This window comes from Chlorocebus sabaeus, chromosome 25 (genome assembly GCF_047675955.1).
Source record: "Chlorocebus sabaeus isolate Y175 chromosome 25, mChlSab1.0.hap1, whole genome shotgun sequence".
NCBI classification, from domain to species: Eukaryota; Metazoa; Chordata; class Mammalia; order Primates; family Cercopithecidae; genus Chlorocebus; species Chlorocebus sabaeus.
Window position 1 is genome coordinate 18,209,637 of NC_132928.1, and position 25,562 is coordinate 18,235,198.

The 25,562-nt window shown below is 37.3% G+C and overlaps 1 protein-coding gene across 5 annotated transcripts in view; it reads right to left on the minus strand.

Annotated features, from left to right (window-relative positions):
* Nucleotides 1-25,562, minus strand: part of RCOR3 (REST corepressor 3) — a 57,526-nt gene that overhangs the window by 19,753 nt on the left and 12,211 nt on the right. For all 5 annotated transcript variants that reach the window (XM_007988536.3, XM_007988539.3, XM_007988537.3 and 2 more), the window contains 6 exons: nt 23,744-23,796; nt 21,585-21,746; nt 19,765-19,889; nt 18,684-18,762; nt 7,350-7,568; nt 1,002-1,079 (listed from right to left, as the gene is read on the minus strand). In XM_007988536.3, coding sequence (XP_007986727.2) covers nt 1,002-1,079; nt 7,350-7,568; nt 18,684-18,762; nt 19,765-19,889; nt 21,585-21,746; nt 23,744-23,796 — 716 coding nt within the window. The remainder of the gene's footprint in view (nt 1-1,001; nt 1,080-7,349; nt 7,569-18,683; nt 18,763-19,764; nt 19,890-21,584; nt 21,747-23,743; nt 23,797-25,562) is intronic.

The window sequence follows — 25,562 nt, forward strand, 5'->3', positions numbered from 1 at the left end:
TTTACCTGTGGGCCAGGAATGAGATATCCGTTTTGTATTATTTTTCACTCTTTTCCATAACCTAACCTTCTTGAAAGAGATTATTCAAAACAATGAAAAACAACTTTTTTCATAAGTCTTCCTTTCTGAAAGACACTGATAACTAAGATGGCATATGGTACATAATTTCTGAAGTACTACTGTTCTGCCTCCCCATAGCCCCTCACATAAATTTCATCTGTAGATATTTCAGTCAACCAAGTTCTTTTCCCCTTCTGGGGAATAAAAGTCCCAATAAGACCAAATAAGATTATCTGATTATCACATACACAGAAAGGCAAATCCAGGATATGAAGCATAATATGGAAATGTTAAAGAGAGAAAAAAGATATAGTAGAAGCTCCTAGAAAAAGACCTGATTGGATTTTAAGGGAATAAGTACCCCTATAATTACCACAAATATCAAAAACATATTTAGGTTTCAACTGAAATAGAAGACTTGAGAAAATGGTCAATCTATACCTTGTTTTTGTAAGTACAAGACTAAGTCCCCATACTAAAATCCTAAGTGGAAGCTGAGCCAAAGACAATTATCTTAAATTAAAATAAAAATTTGTTAAAATAATCTAGCTTTTCATGATATTTTTCTTGCTGTGTTACCAATTCACACAAGCAGGAAAGGGCTTTCAGCAAACATTGCTGTAGACCCAGAAATACACTAGCATGTTCATCAATGAGCTTCTAGTTTCACATACACTGTTCCTATTACTACTTTCCCTAATTACTTTGCTTGCTATGAATTTCTAAGGGCAGGAAATAAATAATTTAACTTAGATACAAAATTATTAACCAAGCCTCATAAGATCACCTAAATAAAAAAATAGAGACATAATAAATTATCCATATTATGAAACCTTCAAAGTATTAATGATGCATGTGACCAAAATAGTACTTGGACATTGGACAACTGAAAAAAAAAAGTTTTCACTATACTTAATCACATGTATCCTTCAATAACATACCTCAGGAGGTTTGAATTCTTCAATTCCACCTTCCATTTTCTGTTTAAGTGCACTGTTTACTTGCTTAGCATTCTGAACCTTCAACAAAATAACCCCAAATGTGAATCAGATCGCGTACTTAGGTAAATTTGTGAGTACTCAATAAGTGAAAAGAATATATTCCAAAACCCTCTTAAATTTTATTTCAGAATAGTCATACTAATCACACTTAGGGTATGACATGCCACTAATTCAACTTATACATGTATGAACTAAACATCTAAGAGACTAAAAGACTCTGAATATCTTTGAATATCATGGTCTTGAATATCTTTTAGCAATAACTTTTATAACCAAAGACAACTGGCATACATAGGAATTAAATTCCATCAATTTTTCTCATTACCATAGTGTTTTGACTAAATAAGAATTTTTCCAATAATAATGATGATGATGGTGGCTAACATTTATTAGGTATTTATTATGTATAAAACATCATTCTCAGTCCTTTATATGTAATAAATCACTTAATTTTCAAAACCACTCTGTGAGGTAAGTACAATCAGTTCTGCTATAACATGACAAATACATTAAAAGTCACTGAACTAGCCAAGTACAGTAGCTCACGCCTAAAATTCTAGTGTTTTGGGAGGCCAGGAGTCTGAGGCCACCCTGATAATACAGTGAGAACCTGTCTCTATGGAGAAAAAAAAAAAAAAAAAAAAATTAGCTGAGCATGGTAGCATGAACCTGTAGTCCTAGCTATTCAGGAGGCTAAGGTGGGAGGACTGCGTAAGCCCAAGAGTTCAAGGTTATAGTGAGCTGTGATTATGCCAATGCACTCTAGCCTAGGCGACAAAGCAAGACCCTGTCTTAAAAAAAAAAAAAAAAGGCCGGGCGCGGTGGCTCAAGCCTGTAATCCCAGCACTTAGGGAGGCCGAGACGGGCGGATCACGAGGTCAGGAGATCGAGACCATCCTGGCTAACACGGTGAAACCCCGTCTCTACTAAAAATACAAAAAACTAGCCGGGCGAGGTGGCGGGTGCCTGTAGTCCCAGCTACTCGGGAGGCTGAGGCAGGAGAATGGCGTGAACCCGGGAGGCGGAGCTTGCAGTGAGCTGAGATCCGGCCACTGCACTCCAGCCCGGGCTACAGAGCAAGACTCCGTCTCAAAAAAAAAAAAAAAGGTCAGTGTGCTATGCAAAATTCATAATAAAAACCACAGGGCTTATAGGGAAAAGGAGGTTGGGACACAACATTTAAACTTCAATGACACATAAGACAGGAACCTAACAAAAATGGCAACACAGTTTTATACATTCTAAATGATTTTTTTATCCATAAATGCTACAACAAAGACAGTACTTTACCTTAAAAAAAAGACCTGAAGGTTGCTTATGGAAGTGGGAGTCAAAATGGTTGCAGTTTGTGAATTATTATGGAAGTGGTAGAAGGGTTACTTGAAATCAGATGAAAAGTTTTAACACCATATAGGTATGGTTCATAACACACAGTGAATTGAGGTAGCTGGTACATGTTTGAGATGTGTGTGTGCTCAGTTCAGCTGAGTACATTTTGTTTTGCTGACAAAAATCATACATAAACAAATAATTCATGTTATGTTCAAATTATTCCCAAGTATATTAATTGCATTAGAACAAATCCACATTTTCAAAAAAAGTTATAGCAGAACAGACTCTACTTATAACCATTTTTACAGATGAGGAATATAAGGCACAGCCAAGTTAAGAAACCTTCCTAAGGCTAGGAGATACAACCTGAATTTAAATCATACCAAGTTTTTAACTTCTATTCTACTAGCAATATTTAGACTGTTAAGGGTTAGGATTGTTTACTTTTTTCCTCTGTTTTTCCCCCCTAGTATGGACAGCGAAATACTTATAATTTATGAACTTTTTTCACTAGAGATCTTAAAGCCACAGCTAAAATGCATAAAATCTAGGATGATTCAAGGGTAGTCAGCTGGCCATGTTAGATAGACATATAGAGACAGAATGTAAAGTCTCAATTCTCGAGGATTTCATAGAATAGTGGGAAGATAAGTAAATATAAAAGTATGATAAACGCTAAAACACCTAACATAGACTCAGAGAGAGAAAGAAAGAGAATGAGAGAGTAAATGTGTTTCTATGTATGTTGATGAACAGGTGGTAGGGAAGATTAGGGAAAGTGTTCCAAAGAAAAGGACAGCTAAACTGAGTTTTAAAGAATTAAACTGGCAGACAAGCTTGGGAGGAGGGATTGCATTCCAGGCAGAATAACACTTAGGAAGACAGAAAAGCCCTAAGGCAAAGGCAAGAATTTAGGCTGGGGTTAGACCAAGGAATTTTAACTTTGCCTGAAGACTGAAGAGGAATTTTAACTTTGCCTAAAGACTGAAGGAAAGCTAAAGGATTTTTAAGCAAGGGAACAAAATGATCATATCTGGCTTTTAGAAAGACAGTTCTGGTAGTAATGTGAAGAACAGAATAGGGTAAAGAGGATGGAAATTAATTTAACAATCCAGGTGAGAAATAATCAACAATTAAGAAAACTTTCATTAAAACTGTAGGAATGAAGGAAGGATGGTAGTGGTCTACAGAGATTAAAGAAATACCTTGGAAACAAAATTAAGACTTTTTTTTTTTTTTTTTTGAAGACAGAGTCTCACTCTGTCACCCAGGCTGGAGTACAGTGGCACGATCTCGGCTCACTGCAACCTCTGCCGCCCGGGGTTCAAGCAATTCTCCTGCCTCGGCCTCCTGAGTAGCTGGGATTACAGGCACCTGCCACCGTGCCTGGCTAATTTTTGTAGTTTTAGTAGATACGGGGTTTCACCATGTTGGCCAGGCTGGTCTTCAACTACTGACCTCATGATTCACCCGCCTCAGCCTCCAGAAGTGCTGGGATTACAGGCATGAGCCACTGCACCCAGCCAAGACATCTTTGTAAACACTTGATTGTGGAGAATTAGGAGGAATTGAGGCTAATTGGTCACTGGCTTCAGTAATTGAGAGTATGTGGCACTACTCACTGAGACAGAGAATACAAAAAGTGGAACAGATAACTAGAGTGAGTGTGGAAGAATTCAGTTTGAACACTGCATATGAGATGTTTGTGACATAAAAGTAGCAGTGGTTAACAGGATTTGTAAACCCATGAGTGCAAACCTTTACTGTCACACATCAAATGAATAACCAAATTAGGAAGTTAAAGCTTAAAGTGCCTTCTAAAAAAAATCAATAAAAATAGTCCCTAAGTGTAGGAGTAGTAGTCAAGTATGAATACAGGTGACTGAGTACACTTTATTCCTTGATATTTTTAGCACTTTTAAAGTATTACAGCAGATGATTTAGAAGTTTTCTAAAGAGGACTGCTGTGGTTTGGAAGATAGGTGTCTTGCATTCATAGTTTGACTAAAGGCTAAGCATTTAACCAAATATGAGATGTGTTGGTGGTATAGCGGTGAGCATAGCTGCCTTCTAAATATGTACTATTACATATGTACTATACACACACATACTCAAGACAGTCACAAAGTCAAGTGAAAGAAATTCCAAAATTAAAGTAATGGCTGACAGTGTCAAACATTACTGAGTAGTCACAGTAGTTAAAAACCAAGAAGGCAGCCTTAGATGTGGCCACTTGTTCATAAATGATTTTTTTTTTCCACTGTAAACCTTGAACTCCCAGGCTCAAGCGATCCTCTCACCTCAGCCTCTCTTGTAGGACTATACTAGATACACACAACCACGCTTGGCTATTTAAAAAAATTTTTTCATAGAGATGAAGTCTCACTATATTGCTCAGGCTGGGGTCAAACTCCTGGCCTCAAGTGATGTTCCTGTCTTGGCCTCCCAAAGTGTTGGGATTACAGGCATGAGCCACCATGTCAGCTCATAAATGATCTTCAAAGAGGTGTTTCAGTAGAACTGGAATATCATACGGGGCAGAATCTAGATTAGAAAGGGTTGGAGAATAAGTTTTGGTAAGAAAGCAGAGGAAGCAAATGTGGCCTATGTTTATTAAGGAAGGAAAAGAGAAACAGAAAAGCAGTTTGGTTGAATAACCAGGACCAAGGAATTTGAAAAATCTGAACATGTTTAAGATAGAGAATCTTGATCCCACACTATACTGTTGCAAGGTTCTTACATTTTGTAAGCAGTAGAATACAGTAGTCCTCCCATATCCGCAGGGGATACAGTCCAAAACTCCCAGTGGATGCCTGAAATTGTGGATAGTACCAAATCATAACATATGCAGGTTGAGTATTCCCTTATCCAAAATGGTTGGAACCAGAAGTGTTTCAAATTTCAGGGGATTTTGGGATATTTGCATAATATATAACAGTCGCACATCCCTAATCCGAAAACCCAAAATCCAAAATGCTCCAATGACCATTTCCTTTGAGCATTATGTCTGTGCTCAAAAAGTTTCAAATTTTGGAGCATTTCAGATTTTCAGATTACGGGTGCTCAACCTGTACTGTTCTTCCCTGTATATACATACCTATGATAAAGTTTAATTCATAAGTTAGGCACAAGAAGAGAGTAACAATACCAAATTAAAAATAGAACAATTACAACAATATACTGCAATAAAAGTTATGTGAATATAGTCTGTCTCTCAAAATATCTTATGGTACTGTACTGCAGGTAACTGAAACCATGGAAAGTGAAACTACGGATTAAGGGAGGACTACTGTAATATTAACTAAATATACAGTGATAAGCTAAGGATGAATATTGTAATCACTAAAGCAACTACAAAAAAAAGGAAAAAATAAAAAATAAAAAAAAAAAAACCACAAGAAAATGCAAAAGAGATCACTGAAAAATGTAAATATGACCATGGTCCACCTTTCCTTTTCAAAGTCCTTCAGTAGTTTCCTAACTCAGGATGAATTTCAAATTTCTTAACGTGATTTGACTACCTCTACTGTAACCTGCTAAAGTCAAGTAGAAACTAACAAAGAGGTTTAAGATGAGTGACAGTGATCAGACCAGTACTTTAAAAAGATAGCACTGGCAACAATGTGTAACCTCCAGCTAAAGAGAAGTAACAGAAAGAATCAACAAGAGGCCCAGCGTGGTGGCTCATCCCTATAATCCCAGCACTTTGAGGCGCAGGCAGGAAGATTGCTTGAGCCCAGGAGTTTGAGACAAGCCTGGGTAACATAGCGAGAACCTTTCTCTACAAAAAATTTTTTTAAATAAGGAAAGAAAAAAGAATCAACAAGATAGTTATTGTCAGGCAAGTGACAGCAAGAGCCTAAATGGGCAGTAGTGATGAAATAAAAAAGAGGGAATTGATTTAAAGGAAATTTCAGAGATAAAACTCACATAACTTGGTTACTGCTTTGGTTTACATGTGTTGGGAAAGTGATAACAGCAGGGGATGAATAAAAGATGATTCTGATGTTTCAACAGACAGAAAACAGAGAAAAAAACCTTTTAGGAGAAGACCTAGTAGGCAGCTGGAACTATAGCTAAGAAGCTTGAGAAAAGTCACAGCTTGAGAAATAAGACTCAGAAGTCACTGGCATAGTGTATAGGGTTGGCTGATATAGACCAAGAAAGTACAGATTTAGAAGAATATCTAGGTTTAAGGGATTAGAAAAAAATAACAAAACAAAACAAAAAAAAAAAGGAAAAGACAACTAAGAAAGGCCAGAGATCTAATAACAATGAATAACTAAGTACTTAATATGTGCCAGGCACTGTTTTAAGCACTTACCATATATTATCTTGTTTAATTCCTCTCAACCACTACAATATTATCCACATTTCCAGACGAGAAAACTGAAGCTGAGAGAAGTTAAAGAGCTCCTCTAAGGTTACACAGGAAGGAGATGGTGCCAGGGTTAGAACTTAACAGGTCCACTGACTCTAGATGCTGATTTTTAACTACTATCTGATTATGATGATGCTGCCCTTACAATACTACCGTACTACTACTACTGATGATGATGATAATGATGATGATGATGATGCAGACAACAACCATTATTCACTAAGCATTCAAAATATGCCAAGCACTACTAAACAATCTAAATGTATCATTGCAAATAATTCCCAATAACCTGCAAGAGAAGAAGGATTATTATCCCCAATTTTATAGATAGAACATTGAAGCTTACAGAGGTTATATAATTTGCCCAAGACCACAGAACTAACAGGCAGCAATGCTGGGATTCAAATCTAAACAGGCAGAGGTATCTTCTAAGTTGGACATAAGATAAGTTTTAAAAAATGAAACTTGCATAAGTGGATGGCTAAGAAAAATCTGCAAACAACTGAGCTCAACCTAGGTAAAGGCAGATAGCCAAAATGCACATAATCATTAAAAATATTATTTTTATAAAATACCTGACGTTTTAGAGAGATCAACTCCATGTCCAGTTGCCTCAGGATGGTGTTGGCTGCATTGGGACTACAGGAAACTGCTACCACATCTTCCTGGGTTAAATACATGCCCTTAGGTGGACGGCACTTAGAACGCTGAGAATGATGGCGATGTTGTAAACTCTGATACTCTCTTCTTCCAAGTCCAATCTTGCTAGTTTGGACAGGTTGTTCAGTATTACCCTAAGAGAATAAAAGCAGAATAACAGGTCACTTGGTTTTCACAAATGTATAAAGTGAAAACAGTCTATTAATATTGGAAGTATCTGCTGCAATAAGTACACATAAAAAAACACTTCTAACCAATTATATATTATGTACAAGTCCAAACACATACACACATAGCACTCACCAACTGGGGGGAAAAGCATACAACATAATATATCCTTGCTTAATCCACTCAATCAAGTGTTTGATTTTTAGGCCCAGAGGACTAGGAATAAGTGAAAAAATAAGTTAGACTCTAAACTTTCCTGTGTACTTCAAGATGTGATATATTTTTCCTCAACAATAAAGGGCGGAGGTGGGGGGAGCCAACTTATTAAATGCAAAGTTTCTCTGAAAATAAAAATTAGAGGCCGGGCGCGGTGGCTCACGCCTGTAATCCCAGCACTTTGGGAGGCTGAGGGGGGTCGATCACGAGGTCAGGAGTTCAAGACAAGCCTGGCCAAGATGGTGAAACCCCGTCTCTACTAAAAATACAAAAAATTGGCCAGGCATGGTGGTGGGCACCTGTAATCCCAGCTACTCGGGAGGCTGAGGCAGAAAACTGCTTGAACCCAGGAGGCGCAGGTTGCAGTGAGCCAAGATCGCGCCACTGCACTCCAGCCTTGGTGACAGAACGAGACTCTGTCTCAAGAAAAAAAATAAATAAAAATAAATAAATAAATAAAAATTAGAAAGAAAAAAGGGGGCAATTTATAAATTATGACACATAGCAGATTAGACAGCTGGTTAAAGAGAGATAACATTTCATTTTTACTTCACAGTTACTGAAAGAAAACTATGCCTCTAAAGGTTAAAAGGGACACAATTATCTTAACCTTGAAAATATTTCTAACTTCCAAATCTATGATTAAAATAAAAGTAAATTTATGCCTCAGAAGGGTTTAAAAAGTGTAACAATGATGACTGTAAAGTTTTAAGCATTATTTCATTATAACTTGTTCTTAAAGTATGATATAAAAATACATTATTCTGAAAGAATAATCTATTAGAAACTATATCTTTTAGGTTGAAGATTATTTCAATGAATATATATAATAATCCAAATTTTTTTTTAATTTTTTTTTTCCTAGACAGAGTCTCACTCTGTCGCCCAGACTTAAGTGCAGTGGCCCGATCTTGGCTCACTACAAGCTCTCAGCCTCCCAAGTAGCTGGGACTACAGGCGCCCACCATCACGCCCAGCTAGTTTTTTTTTTTTTTTTTGTAATTTTAGTGGAGATGGGGTTTCACTGTGTTAGCCAGGATGGTCTCGATCTCCTGACCTCGTGATCCGCCCGCCTCGGCCTCCCAAAGCGCTGGGATTACAGGCGTGAGCCACCATGCCTGGCCTTTTTTTTTGAGACAAGGTCTCACTCTGTCACCCAGGCTAAGTGCAGTGGCATGAGCACTGCTCAATATAGCCTTGACCTCATGGGCTCAAGTGATCCTCCCAGCTCAGCCTCCTGAGTAGCCAGGACTACAGGTGTGTGCCACTATGCCTGGCTAATTTTTCTTTTTTTGTAGAGATGGGAGTCTCACCATGTTGCCCAGGCTGGTCTCAAACTCCTAGACTCAAGTGATCTGCCTACTTCAGGCTCTCAAAATGCTAGTATTATAGGCATGAGTCAACACGCCTGGACTAATACTCCAATTTCTTAGAAAAGGAACTCTTAGTAAAATTCATTTAAAAAATTTTTTTTTGTTTTTTTTTGAGATGGAGTCTTGCTCTGTCGCCCAGGCTGCAGTGCAGTGGCGCAATCTTGGCTCACTACAACCTCCGCCTCCCAGGTTCAAGCAATTCTCCTGCCTCAGCCTCCCGAGTAGCTGGGATTACAGGCACCCGCCACCATGCCCAGCTAATTTTTGTATTTTTAGCAGAGATGGGGTTTTGCCATGTTAAGCAGGCTGGTCTTCAACTCCTGACTTCAGGTGATCCACCCTGCCTTGGCCACCTAAATTTAGTGCTGGGATTACAAGTGTGAGCCACTGCACCCACTGAAAATTTATTATGAAGCATAATCCACTTAATTGCTCGAAGCTAACTCCAAGCAACACATGGCGGATCTGATGTTCAGAGGAACTCCTCCCAGTAGGGCACTACTAAAACTGCTGGATCAAACATTTTTTAAAAGTCTTTTAACATTCACTTCTGAGCTGGCAGGGAAGTAAGGAAATTCTTCCGACGCCAGAAATGATGAGAAAGCAAGAATCCAGAGGGAGAATTAAATATGCAGTGGTTGTCATTTGCCTAAAGCCAGGCTTCAATGGACAACAGGTGCAGGGCACAGGAGACAAGCCAGAATGCTAAAAGGGGAACTCCATCATTTTGTGAAGTAGGAAAAAAAACACCCCTGCTCTGCAGAGGGAGGGGGTGATTAATGGGAGTCATGCCCATCTCACTCTTGGCTGGGTGGAAAGAAACCAAAAAAGAGTCTCCCAAAAGTGTCCCAACCACAGTCCTCCATTCAGGCAGATTTGGGGCCTAAATTTATATGATCTGTTTGTCTGAAAAACCCCAAATCAAGATTTTAGTTTAAAGTATCTTAGATTGGTAGTGCCTAGAGACAACAGAAGCAAATGCAACTCCTCTCTAGAACAATGCACTTCAAACCCATGTCTCAAAAAATCTGTTTATGACAAACAGGTCTTCACTAAATGAGCTTCTAAAGGATATACTGCAGGAAAAAGGAAATTATTTTCAAAGAAACCCCTTAGATTCAGGAAAGAATGGTGGGCAAAATAGAAGTTAAAATGTGGGTAAATCTAAATAAAAGAGACTATATGTTTGATTTGTGAGATTTAAAAAACCAAGATGTAACAAACTGTGGACAAAACTAGTATATAAATCAGGATGGTAGTGGATGGAGTCAAAGCATTCTAAGGGCCTTCTATTAATCAGAAAGTCAATAAAGACATCAATATTAGATTTTAAATTAAATATGCAGGATAAAATTTTCAGAGTATACAGTAAGAATAGAAATATAGCAACATGCCGGCCAGGCGTGCTGGCTCATGCCTGTAATCCCAGCACTTTGGGAGGCCGAGGGGGCGGATCACAAGCTCAGGAGACCGAGACCATCCTGGCTAACATGATGAAACCCCATCTCTATTAAAAATACAAAAAATGGCCGGGCGTGGTGGCTCACGCTTGTAATCCCAGCACTTTGGGAGGCCAAGGCAGGTGGATCCCAAGGTCAGGAGATTGAGACCATCCTGGATAACACGGTGAAACACTGTCTCTACTAAAAATACAAAAAATTAGCCGGGCGTGGTGGTGGGCGCCTGTAGTCCCAGCTACTCGGAAGGCTGAGGCAGGAGAATGGCGTGAACCCAGGAGGTGGAGCTTGCAGTGAGCCGACATCGCGCCACTGCACTCCAGTCTGGGAGACACAGCGAGACCCCGTCTCAAAAAAAAACAAAAAACAAAACAAAACAAAAAATTAGCCAGGCGTGGTGGCATGCGACTATAGTCCCAGCTACTCGGGAGGCTGAGGCAGGAGAATCGCTTGAACCCGGGAGGCAGAGGTTGCAGTAAGCGGAGATTGCGCCACTGCACTCCAGCCTGGGTGACAAAGCGAGACTCTGTCTCAAACAAAGAAAAAAAAAAAAAGAAAATATGGAAACATCCCAAACAAGTAGAGACAGAGAGGGAAAGAAAACAGAATAAGAAATGGATTCTTAATCCCCAAAAATAGGACATGAACGAAGGGAAAGAAGACTAGGAAAAGCAAGTTGAATAGAAGGTAAAAATAGGAAAGAACAAAATTACATCAGCTAAACATGATCAATACAAGTGGGCTAAACTCTTCAGATAAAATATTAATACATACGCTCAGCTATCTGCTCCTTATAAGACACATACTTAAAATGTGAGGACACAGAAATGTTGAAAGTAAAATGATAAAGATAAACCAGGCAAATACCTAACAGAAGAAAAATGGTGGAGCTATCGGCATAACAGACAAAATAATCTTCAAAGTGGAAGCCAATACAAGAGACCCTACATAATGATAAAAGGCTTAATTCAGCAGCAAGATAAAACAATTTGTATGCACCTAATAACACTAACTTCAACATATAAACAACTACTTCTCAATAATTGAGTGATCAGAATAACTGATCACATAAGCAGACAACCACCACCAAGCTATCAAGTAGACAAGCAGTAAGAATATGGATTTCAACCACAGAACTGACAAACCTATATTAATGGACATATATAAAACCTTGTTACCAAGATAATATCCCTAAGCACACATGGGAAAACATTTATGAAAATTCCATACTCTGGGCTTGGAAGTTTAAAACATGTCAACAAATTCCTCAACATTTCTGCCATGGGGAAGCAGGGGTCTATATTCTTTCCCTTTGATTCTGAACCAACTTTAGTGACTCATTTATAACCACTGAATGCAAGAGAAGTGACTCTGAGTAACTTTCAAGGCTGGGCCAGAAACAGCTGAGTAGTTTCCACTTAGTGCTTCTGGGATTGATTACTTTGCAGGAAACCAGCCATTATGGCAAGAAGTCAGATTACTCAGAGACCACCAAATTGGAGAGGCCAAATGGAATTGCTCCAACCTACAGCTAGCATCAAATACCAGCAATGTGAATGAGTCAAAAACCTTTAATAACATCCTACTTGATGTTGAAACAAAAACCATTCTCTTTACAATCAGAAAAATGTTCCCTATCATATCTTCTATTCAAATTATATTGGTGACGCTAACTAGTTCAGGTACGCACTCCTTAAGAAGAATCACCAAATAGCAGAACTTACCCCAGAACTATCAAGACTTATGAGGCTTACTATAAGTAACTGAAAAAATGTGGGATTAGCAAGGAATATTTAACTGACAACAGAAGCAGAATAGAGAGCCAGGCATATGCATAAGCCTCATATATAATAAAGCTGGTACTGCAGAACAGTTGAAAAATATATTCAATTCCATATTAAAAAAATAAACAGCCAGGCATGGTGGCTCACGCCTATAATCCCAGCACCTTGGGAGGCCAAGGTGGGAGGATCACTTGAGCCCAGGAGCTCAAGACCAGTCTGGACAATGTAGCAAGACCCCATCTCTACAAAAAATTAAAAAAAAAAAAAATTAGCTGGGTGTGGTGGTGCATGCCTGTAGTCCCAGCTACTTAGGAGGCAAGAGGATGGCTTGAGCCCAGGAATTTGTGGCAGCAGTGAGCTATGATTGTGTCACTGCACACCAGCCTGGGTGACAAAACAAGACCCCCAACTGTTAAATAAATAAAAAAATAAAGGATCTCTACATTACAACATGAACTTATTTACTGCTACAGCAAGGACTTCAGGAGAAAAAGTTTAAAACTTTCAAAAGAAAATGTAAAAGAATACTGGAATTTAAATTTAAAATTGGGCCGGGCGCGGTAGCTCAAGCCTGTAATCCCAGCACTTTGGGAGGCAGAGATGGGCGGATCATGAGGTCAGGAGATCGAGACCATCCTGGCTAACACAGTCAAACCCTGTCTCTACTAAAAAATACAAAAAACTAGCCGGGCGAGGAGGCGGGCGCCTGTAGTCCCAGATACTTGGGAGACTGAGGCAGGAGAATGGCATAAACCCAGAAGGCGGAGCTTGCAGTGAGCTGAGATCCGGCCACTGCACTCCAGCCTGGGCGACAGAGCGAGACTCCGTCTCAAAAAAATAAATAAATAAAATAAAATAAATAAATAAATAAATAAATAAATTTAAAATTGGCCGGGCACGGTGGCTCACATCTGTAATCCCAGCACTTTGGGAGGGTGAGGCGGACGCATCACGAGGTCAGGAGATCGAGACCATCCTGGCTAACATGATGAAACCCTGTCTACTAAAAATACAAAAAAAAAAAAAAAAATTAGCCAGGCATGGTGGCCTGCGCCTGTAGTGCCAGCTACTCAGCACAGCAGGCGGACCTTGCAGTGAGCTGAGATCGCACCACTGCACTCCAGCCTGGGCGACAGAGCGAGACTCCGTCTCAAATAAATAAATAAATAATAAATTTAAAATGTATATGCTTTTGATGAAATAGCTGTTTACTTCCCTGTAGAGAGTAAAAAGACAAACCACAAACTGGTAAAAGATCTTTGCTGTTAACCAAAGGACTCAAATCCAGAATATACAAAGAATTCAATAAGAAAAAACTTTACATTCAATCTGCAAGAAAAAGACAACTATCAAGTGGAAAAATAGGTGGAAAAAATAAAAAACTACAAGCCAGGCATGCTGGCTCACATCTGCAATCCCAGCTACTTGGGAGGATGAAGCAGGCGGATCATTTGAGTCCACAAGTTTGAGGCTGCAGTGGCTATGATCACACTACTGCACACTAGCTTGGGCAACAAGCAAGATTCTGTCCCAAAAAAAAAAACAAAAAAACAAAAAATTCCACAAACAAAACACTTTTAAAAAGATGTAACAACAGCTAATAGATAGAAAAACACACAGCCTCAGTAGTTACCTATGAATGAAACTGAGGACACAATGAAATGCCATCTCATACTGCCAGATTTGGAACATTTTAAAAGTCTGATCAAGCATTGGCAAGAAAGTAGACAATGGGTACTCTCATAGCCTACTGGAGGTATATCAGCTATAGAAAACAATTTGCCATTACCTAGGAAAGTTTAATGTGGCTATTCCCTAAAATAGAGTGACTCCATTCCAAAGAATCCTGGGACACTGTTACTCAATAAATCACTGTTGGTATTTTGGTGAAACAATCTGTGCTTTGCATTTCAGTATAGTTGTCATCTGTTTCTCCTACCCACTCAACAACTGAATTGCCCCACAATCACTGTAACAATGAAAACACCTCCACAATTTCTAAATGTCCCCTATGGGGTCAGTGCTAAACCTAGCTGAGAACTATTGTACCAAAGGAACTCTAAGACATGTGTATCCAGAACATGTTCATATCAGCAGTGTGCATAATAAAAAGCTGGAAATTAAGTTTATTAATTGGAGAGTGAATAAGTTGCAGTATATGTATACAATGGAACACTATAATATAGCAATAAAAATGAATCGCAAAAATAATAACAAAAGGCAGGTACTGAAGAATACATAAATATGATTCCATTTAAATAAAGTATGAAATAAATGAAACTGAATGATAATCATCATTATATGTGATAATATACATACGTGATAAAACTATAAAGAAAGAAGTGAATAATTAATAAATTTCATTATACTGGCTCCCTCTAGAGAGAAGGTGAGAATGTGCAATTGAGGCCGGCCATGGTGACTCACGCCTATAATCCCAGCACTTTGGGAAGCTGAGGCGGGCCAATCACCTAAGGTCAGGAGTTCTAGACCAGTCTAGCCAAAATGGCGAAACCCCATTTCTACTTAAAATACAAAAATTAGTCAGGCATGGTGACACATGCCTATAATCCCAGCTACTGGGGAGGCTGAGGCAGGAGAATTGCTTGAGCCCAGGTAGAAGCTGCAGGGAGCCAAGATCACGCCACTGCACTCTAGCCTGGGGGACAGAGTGAGACTCCCTCTCAAAAACAGCCGGGCGTGGTGGCTCAAGCCTGTAATCCCAGCACTTTGGGAGGCCGAGATGGGTGGATCACGAGGTGAGGAGATCGAGACCATCCTGGCTAACACGGTGAAACCCCATCTCTACTAAAAATACAAAAAAATTAGCCGGGCGTGGTGGCAGGCGCCTGTAGTCCCTGCTACTCGGGAGGCTGAGGCAGGAGAACGGCGTGAACCCAGGAGGCGGAGCTTGCAGTGAGCCGAGATAGTGCCACTGCACTCCAGCCTGGGCGACAGAGCAAGACTCCGCCTCAAAAAAAAAAAAAAAAACAAAACAAAAAACAAACAAACAAACAAACAAACAAACAAAAAAGAATATCCAATTGAGGAAACACAAACAGGAGTCCTGTTTCTTCAGCTCAGTGGTAGATACACTGGTATCTATCATTTTTCTTTAAACTGTACATACTCTACAATATATCTAGTTCACAATTTTTAAAAGTTAAAATTAAAAGTTTCTATGTAATATGTTAACAACACGCAGGAGCAGCTACAAAGATCTGTATTAAAAGCAATAATGTAGTTTATTTCCCTGCCTGGTAACCTTATTGTTTGGAATGAGCGGAGAAATGAATGAAGCTGCTGACACATAGTGCTAGTCTTGGACCACACCTCTGCAATATCCTCTTAAAACTTTTTAACTTATACTTCCCTCATATTATTTATTTTCTGGTAAGATGAGATCATGAGCAAAAGACCAAATGAGTATGTATCATCTTGCATAGTTGGGCAAAACTATATATTCCATATATATATATACACACACACACACAGACACACACTTTCTAGGTAGCAAATTCCTAAGTTTTCAGGTTTATATCATAATAAAGAGCATATAGTATGTATTCTCATTCATTAAAATTTTACTAAATGCTTACTATGTATCAGCCCCTGGGAGTGGAAAATAGTTAAAATATATTCTTGCTCTTCAAGAGCTCACCACACAGACAGGAAGGCAGGAAGAGGAAACTATGAGTAAACAACTACCACTCAGTAGAATTAGTACTGCAATAGATTTAAGGAGAAATAAGGAGGTTGTCAATTCAAGATAAGGCACAAGATTTCATAGAGAAGCTACATCTTGTAGAGTTGTGAGGAATTTCCTAGACAGATTTGGGAAGAAAGGAATTCCAGAAAAAAAGGGACCAACATAATCATAGGACAAAAGCCAGGGAACTAAAAGACATATCTAAAACACTGTTAGTACTCTGACATAAATGGGGAAAGGTAGGGAATGCATAACTGGAGAGTTTGTATTTTATCCTATAGACAACACCATGGAAGGATTCACCAAGCAGTGAACTGGCAACTTTACAAAGGATTGCTTTGGCAACAGGGTAGCCAATGGACTAGAAAGGGTGGTATGGAGAATCTGAAAAAGGGAGGCATGGAGATAATCAGAGAGAAAACTGTCAGGATAATTCAGAGAAGAGATGAGAACCTAAGAAGAAGGCAATCACACAAAGAACAGAGAGATCAAATCTCACAGTTTTTTGAGAGACAGAATTAAAAAGAATAATGATAAAAGAATAGAGTAAGAAAGAAAAAGATGCCACTAAAATTGTGACACAATGGTTAAAAAGGTAGACAGGAATCAGAATGGCATTACAAAAGTCAAAGACAGCTTTTCAAGAAGGGAGGGGTCAGTAATTTGATACAGAAAGCAAGAGTAGAATACAACTGATCACTGGATGTTGCATTTTGGAAATCATTGGTAACCTGTCAGCAGTTTCAGTGAAGTGGTGGGACAGAAGCAGCCTGACTAAAGCAAACTCAAAAGTGAAGTAGTGCTAAGAAGGGTGATTTGTTTTCTAGAGTGGTTAAGACATACACTTTTTCTTTTTTTTTTGAGATGGTGTTTCACTCTTGTTACCCAGGCTGGAGTATGTCGCAATCTCGGCTCACTGCAACCTCCGCCTCCCAGGTTCAAGCGATTCTCCTGCCTTGACCTCCCGAGTAACTGGGATTACAGGCATGTGCCAGCATGCCTGGCTAATTTTGTATTTTTAGTACAGACAGGGTTTCTCCATGTTGGTCAGGCTGGTCTCGAACTCCTGACCTCAGGTGATCTGCCCGCCTCGGCCTCCCAAAGTGCTGGGATTACAACAGGCGTGAGCCACTGCGCCCAGCCAGAGATATACTTTTAAATGGAAGACTTGAACATACTTTTGGCTGCACTGAAAGGTTGAAAATATGGGAAAGACAAGGGATAACTGGTGGAGAACGTCTCAGAGTAGACACGAAGGGATGGATAGGATCACACAAGCAGTGAAATTGTATAGGAAAAGAAAAAAGATCTTTCTTACTGTGAGAGAGGGATATTAAGTCCTAAGACTGTTCATTCAACAACCATTTATTGAATAAACATTTATTGAATATTTGCCATATACCAGGTACTGTGCAAAGTGTCAGGGGATACAAATGAATAACTCAGTCCCTGACTTCAAAGAGTTCGCAGCTTAGTAGGCAAAATACAGTAACTGTAATATGTTCTAAGTACTAATACGCCACAGTGAAAAGGCCAGTATGGTAGCATAGAACTTAGAAGAAGGGCTGGAATTTAAGAGAGCTTCTGTCTGACACTTTCTCTGTGACATGGATGAAGCTATCTGCCAAGTGTTTTTAGGGGTGGAGGGGTATTAGGCAATGTGTAGGAAGGGAAGGAATGTTCAAAACAGCTGCCCAGATAAAACAACAGCAACTTGTATACAAGATTTCTATGTCCTGGGTACTATAAAAAGTGCTTTTATACATATTACCTCTTTGATTCTCAAAACAATCCTATTATTTTCGTTTTACCAAGAAAAAAACCTGGGACTCAGAGATTAAAAACTGAGAGGCACTTAAGGACTACAGTGAGACTGGAAACTGTTTTCCATAGTAGCAACAATTTACAATTTACATAATTGTATCATTTTCTCCTGCTGTGTCTCTTAGACCACAAATAGCAACTAATCCAGCATCATGAGTTTACAGGGCTAGGGATGGTATAGCAGAAGGATAAGGGAAGTAGGGAGTTAAAGGAATGGGGAAATGGGAAAGAAAGAGATTCTCATAGTTGATCATTGGGACCATGGCTCTGGGAAACAAAGGTAAGGCAGACTTGGGGAAGAAAATGAAGGAATTAAGGAATTTGACAATATTTAGCCGTAGAAAGAAAATTAGTAAAACACAAAATTGAGGTAGAATGAACATTTTTAAAATAACATTGATGAAAGAGTTTAAAGTGATGAATGACCCATGGCATTGAGTTTCTTCAGAAGAATGAGTCACTAAATTGGATGAGGTCATATATCTAGTAAATGCTAAGTTTAAACAAACTCAGATCTTTTTCCAGTTTCAATGGTATTTTCAACTTTCAACAGCTTGGTTAACTGGGGTTCTAGGTACGACTGTATTGCTAATTAACACTGAAATTTACTATCTCATAAAACATTACATTAAAAAGTTTTTCTTAATATGAAGTACTGTTCATTCTTTTTCAGCAGATTTGTAGAACAATCACAAGCACTTCTAATGATCATCATTACCTCTTTTTTGGCTTCTTTTTTGGGATCATAATCACTATCATTCCCATCCATTGGATGTGTTTCTTCTACATCATCATCACTGAGAAGAAACAAAAATTAGTACACTTAATTCCCTTTTTTTTTTTTTTAAGACAGTGTTTCACTCTTATTGCCCAGGCTGGAGTGCAATGGCACGATCTGAGCTCACTGCAACCTTTGCCTCCTGGGTTCAAGCGATTTTCTCACCTCAGCCTCCCAAGTAGCTGGGATTACAGGTGCCCACCACCACACCCAGCTAATTTTTGTATTTTTAGTAGAGATGGGGTTTCACCATGTTGGCCAGGCTGGTCTTAAACTCCCGACCTCAAGTGATCTGCCTGCCTCAGCCTCCCAAAGTGCGGAGATTACAGGCGTGAGCCACTGCACCCAACCAATTCCCTTCTTTTTATTGTATTCTAGTGCTCTTATCAAACTGTAATATATATATATCTTAATAATTTTACTAAATATTATTTAACAGAATAAGAGTTGTACTTGAGAAGATGAGCTTTTAATTCAGATTTCTGTAGTATTCAGAAACATTTATCTCATTGGGTATACAGAATCCTTTTAGCAAACACTTCTAGCTCAAAAACAGAGACCCAGTGGGAAAGGGATTTAAAAAGAAATACCATTTGGGAAATGGGAACACATACAAATTGAGGTAATACTTAAATTTCAGTCCTCCAATTGGAGAATACAGACAAAATGAAACAAAATGACTTTATACTATCAAAAGATTTAGCCTCAATAATAACGATTTCGGTTACTCAGGTAATTATAAAAAGAGCTTCTTTCATAGAATATATTCTTTAATATATTCTAAATGTGTATTAAATATATCAATACTAAAAGGAAGCATTTGTGATTAAAATTAAAAGAGGTGAAAGAGCTCTTAATATTAAAACTTCTAACCACTTGGCTCTTCTTGTCAGAGTAGAAACATAAACGTAAGAATAAGGAATATTTACAATGTGTTGTGATAAATTTTCTGCCTTAGGAAATGTAAGCAACCCAATGTAGTGTCCCTAACAATGTAACTATATGAAGGTAACCAACCTACCTGTCACCCTGATTATGTCTATTAGCTAGTTTACGAGCCTGGCGATCCATCAGACTTGTCCTAGAGCGAGTTTTTTTCCAAGAATAGTAATATTTTACAAGGCTTGCAATTGTCTTATCTGGAAGCTTAAAAAAAATCATGTTAATATCAGCAAGTTTAATTCATAAACAAAATGAATAATAATTTTGATATTACTATTTAGTAAAGGCATAATTAAAAAATATTTCATGGGTACCTTTATGAATTATAGAGCTAAAAAGTACTACTACAGTCAGTATCCCATATCAATGTCACTGACATTTCTCAATGAATATTCCTATTTGTTCTGGAAGAGGAGGGGAAGAGGTCACAAACTAATTTGGTGAGAATGTCCCCAGAAGTTCCCAGCGCAGTCATGTTAGTATTCAATATATATAATTCACATAAAATAAAATTCACTATTTCAAGTGTACATATTAGTGGTTTTGGCAAATTCACTAACTTGTACAATCACCATCTCTATCTAATTCCAGAACATTTTCATAATCTCAAAAAGAAATCCTGTACCCATTAGCAATCATTCCCTATTCTACCCCTCCACCAGTCCCTGGCAACCACTAATCTGCCTTCTCTCTCTATGGATTTGCCTATTCTGGACATTTTACATAAAGGGAATCATACAATATGTGACCTTTGTGTCTTGCTTCTTTCATTTAGCAAGATGTTTTAAAGAAAAGCTATTCAATTCTTAACAATACATTTTTTTGAATAACTTTGTTTTAAATCCAGTCTTAAAATGGTAAATAATGCAAACAGGCTTTGGCCATCAAATGAAGTCTCTGAGTATTAAAATGACTGATGATCATGCACTGACTGATCTGTCATAGTGAAAACAAGGATGCAACTTCCCCACCAAAAATGTTCTCTTTCATTATGGAAGACACCTAGATATATTTGCAAACATTATCTAATTTTCATCTACTCAGGTTAAAATAGTTTAATGCAGGAACTTCTCAGATTTACATTATTTTGACACAATACTAAAAATGTAGGAACTAGAAATACAGAGCAGTTTCTCTCCACACACCAAAAAAAAAAAAAAAGAAAGAAAGAAAGAAAGAAAGAAAAAAGCAGCAGCACCATCTGGACAATATTGAAATAATTTGTTTTTTGTTTTTTGAGACAGAGTCTCGCTCTGTTACCCAGGCTGGAATGCAGTGGTGTGATCTCGGTTCACTGCAACCTCTGCTTCCCAGGTTCAAGCTATTCTTCTGCCTCAGCCTCCCAAATAGCTGGGCGACAGGCGCGTGCCACCACACCCGGCTAATTTTTTGTATTTTTAGTAGAGACAGGGTTTCACCGTGTTAGCCAGGATGGTCTCGATCTCCTGACCTCATGATCCGCCTGCCTCAGCCTCCGAAAGTGCTGGATTACGGTCATGAGCCACCGCGCCCAGCCTAATAAGGACTTTTTAAAACGTGACTTTCATATCCAAAAATATATAAGTTGGAAAAAATCCTCGTGTCAAAGAGTGAAACATTTAAAAATAAAGTTGAAATTTTTTTTCCTGAAACAATAAACATACGAAATAACTCTATTACATGTATATTATTACATGTTACGTAAGTCAAAATAAAAGCTAATTTACTATAATGCAATAGCACATAACTGTCATGTAAGAGTGGTTGCAGAAAATAGGATTGTATACAAATATACCTGTTTCCAAATAGTTTTTAAAATTAAATTGAAGAATGTTTTTGTATTTAATAATTAGGACGTGTTCAATAGTAGCTTAAGATATCATTCACATATGAACCACAGTAAGATTAAAATTACCATACCATTTGCTGAATCCTGTGAAAGCTCTTTCCATGAAAACTAAAGGCTTGTTCAAATAGGACTTTATCTTCCACTGTCCACTCGTCCGGAAAGGGAGTGAAATTAGGGAGATCAGCAAGGGACTTCTCAATGTTATGTTTATGCCAGAACAACATGCCAAGTGCCTTTGAAGAGAAATCATTCCCCTTTGGTTTTAATGGACTTATGTTCCATCACACTTAAGAAAGTTAAACACAAATTAGATCAAAATATTAAGCCTATGACTTCAACTGAAGATAGACTCACAGTTTGGGACTTTAAATCAGGGGCGCCCAGGTAGCAGACCTCATTTATTTATTTCTTTTAAATCAGGGCCTCAGAACAGTGAATGTTCTTACATACCATATTTGCTGCAGAATCTAGGAAAAACAGTGAGCTGAGGAGAGTGACTACAAAGCAGATTTGTAGGTTCACACCAAGAGTTTAACCCACATTTTAAAATTTGTCAATATGTAGGAAAAAATATGCTAAAAGGAAATTTTCCAGTAAATCCATACTTGAATGAAATGATCAGATGCCACAAAGCCAGAAATGCTCAGTTGGGGCTTTGTAGGGAGATATTGAAGTTTTAATCTTTTACAAGTGTATCACAGGCTAACCATGTCCAAGAAGTAAAAGTACCTCCACTGCAACTTTAACAATTTTTTAACCACATTTAAGTTATTTATTATCAGAACATATAAACAGAATTATTAGGAGGCATATAAATAACTTCAATGACTTAATTACCAAATTAAAACAAAGACTGAAATGGACAACTTCCAAAAATTCCATAAATTCCCTTTCTATTTTAAGTAGTAGGCCTTTCTCTTTATTATAAGGTATTAAGCATCGTTTAGGGCACAAACTTTTATTTTCTAAGAGATATAGCCACTTTTTAAATACTGAGTTTGTTAATTTCTGTACTCTGATAACAGTCCTTTAAAATACACAGGAAAACGAACATATGTATAGTCCTATTTTAAAGGATTAACTTTCTCAAATATTAAACAGAAAGGCAAGGCTTAAAAACAAAATAGGCAATCAAAGGCTTCAGAATTCACACAAAAGTTAATTACATTTAGGCAGATATAGATAAAATAAATATCTCAATTTCACAAAAATATTCCTTTACCATGTAATTGGACTATAAAGTTAGCTCTTGATAACCCAGGTTACAGATAATTTACCTTTCTTACTTATCTTAAAACAAATCTACCATTTTACTATTAATTCTGATAAAGGCTGAAATACTTAGTTGAGATTTAAGATCTCTTTCATTTCATTTTTCCATATTTTCCATTCCCTTATTACTAAGGATAATGTACCATATATTTGTCTCTCTATATATAGTATATTATATATAACACAGTATATTACATAATATACATTATATAAATACATTATAGTCTATTTAATATAACTTATCTCCATGACTATGTATGTTATACTTACTAAATTCAATGACATTACTATATTTTGTATGCAGAAAAAGACCAATCTGTGGGTAGCCAATAGATCAAATTATAGTATAAAATATTAAGATAATTTCTTGATTTTGTTATAATTTTTATTTGAAGAGACTTAACTCTACATACAGACAGATATATCATATATAGATATATCCTTTTAAAGTTATCTAACAAAAACAGCCTTTTGTAATTTCATTCAAAATTTAAAAGTCTTAAATATTCCCTTAAATGTAAAGTTTAATTTTTAGATCCTATAAAACAAAAAGTCAAAAGAGAATTACCTCTATCATTAATAAAATTTTTTATAAATAAAAGATTTGTTTTAAAGTTCTATCTGTGTACACTGACTCCAAAATACACCAAAATCTTAACTTTTCATTTTGGAAAGCATTTGCCAGAGGAATACTGAAGGCTTCCAGAAATTTTCAGAACTCAAAGTAGAATAAGAAACAGACATACTGAGAGAAAAATATTTAAGCCTTTGAGATGAATAATGTTTATAAAAGCAAACTCCTTAATATTGAAAGGTCACTCTTTGCTAGGACTTTTGTGGTATCTATAAAATAGCTGGTCAAGTTTATGCACTTTGTTAGGACAGAAACTATGATGAGATTCTCTGGATTTGGTAAATATGGAGACAAGCCTTACTATTGAAGTGTTTCTCTACATACCTGTTCCACATTGTAGCCATGCTTCTCCTTTGCAATTGCAATGTATTCATCCACTGCAATGAAATAATGGTATATAATTAATTATTTTCATTTAATTAATTTACCTAGGTCTACTTTTGTTCTTAACATAGCAAAGCAAAACAATTTATATTCCAGGGTAAAAAAATAGCCAAAGATACCTCCCATGAAATGTTACAAAAAGAGACTTGTAATAGCAAGATCAGATGCTCACCTGGTTTAAAATTTTATTTAGTATAACTTATCTCTACAACTACACATTATACTTACTAAATTCAATGACATTACTATATTTTTGTATGCAGAAAAAGACCAATCTGTGGGTAGCCAATAGATCTAATTATTGTATAAAATATTAAGATAATTTCTTTTCTAATAGTCTTTATTTGAAGAGAGTTAGCCGTTTAAGACCCTTTCACATATTTAGAGTTGATCCAAAGCCTTTACCATTCCATTTTTGATTGATGTATAAAGGATAGCTTATAGTTCTGCCAGTTATACATAACAATGACACATTTAAGTATGCTTCAGTACTCCTGAATTTTCTTCAGCTCTTCCTGCTTGTAATACAAAGCATGTTTGAGTATTCCACTTTCATTTATCTTCCATATGTAATTAGGCCAACAGAATTATTTAGATAAGCAGTTTCAATGATGATAAACTGGCTATTATTTCAAGGCCTCATTGCTGAGAAGTCCGACACATTCACCAGAACTCAGTTTTATGTGAACTCCATAAAATTGCTCTTCCTTGATTCTAATTAATTTTTATATGTGTGTGTATGTATAAATTAACTTTTTGGAAATATTTTTGAGAAGCAGTGGTTAAGAATCCTGATTCTGGAAGAGCTAGTCTACCTAGGTTTGATCATCAGCTTATTGCTGTTTTTTTTACTTTGGCCAAGTAACTTTTGACCTTTTTGTACCTTAGTTTCCTCACTCTAAATAGTTGTTAAAAACAGTACCTTCCTCCTGTGATTAAATAGTTAATAAATGGAAAATGCCCAGAACAGTACCTGGTCCATTTTAAGAATTTTATAAGTATTTGCTGTGATTAGTCAGTACAGTCTAATACATGAATATGCTCTTATAACAATAATGCTATTATAATAAAATGTTTAAATGTATGCTATCAAATCTCCCCACAAAGGGTAAGCTTTTTGTGTAGAAAACCCAAATATTACATTTTGTTTACAGCCCAAAGCACTTAAATACATGACAGGTCTAAATATATGCTGAACACCACCAATTGACTTGTGGTTTCCAACCCTGGCTATGCATTACAATCAGTGTGGGAGCTTTTAAAAAGTAAGACATCCAGGATCCACCCTTGAAGCCTCTGACTTAATTGGTCTGAGAAAGAGACTAGACATAAATACTCAAAAAAAAAAAATTCCCCAAGTGATTCCAATGCACTTCCAGGGCTGAAAACCATCGCCCTAGACCTTTATTTAAATATTCCACATGAACACTACACTACCAGGACTCTGTGGCTGAATTTTGTTTCCACTTTGCTAAGAAATGAACCATTGTATAAAACAGAACTAAGCCAGTAAAATTCAATGATACCCTGATGCTCAGTTTGTGAATGAAAACCTTTGTCTGTAATGAGGATTGAACCTGGGAAACTAATAGTCTCTTTCAGGTTCTCATTAAACAGTCCCAGGCCAGATGAATAATTTCATGTTTTCTGTTAGGAATGCTTCAAGGGCACACAATTTCTAGACTACCAGCTAGACCTTTGGCTGGTGTTTTACAGCTCTTAAATAGAAAGATTTATCAGGTAAGCAGAAACATACTCG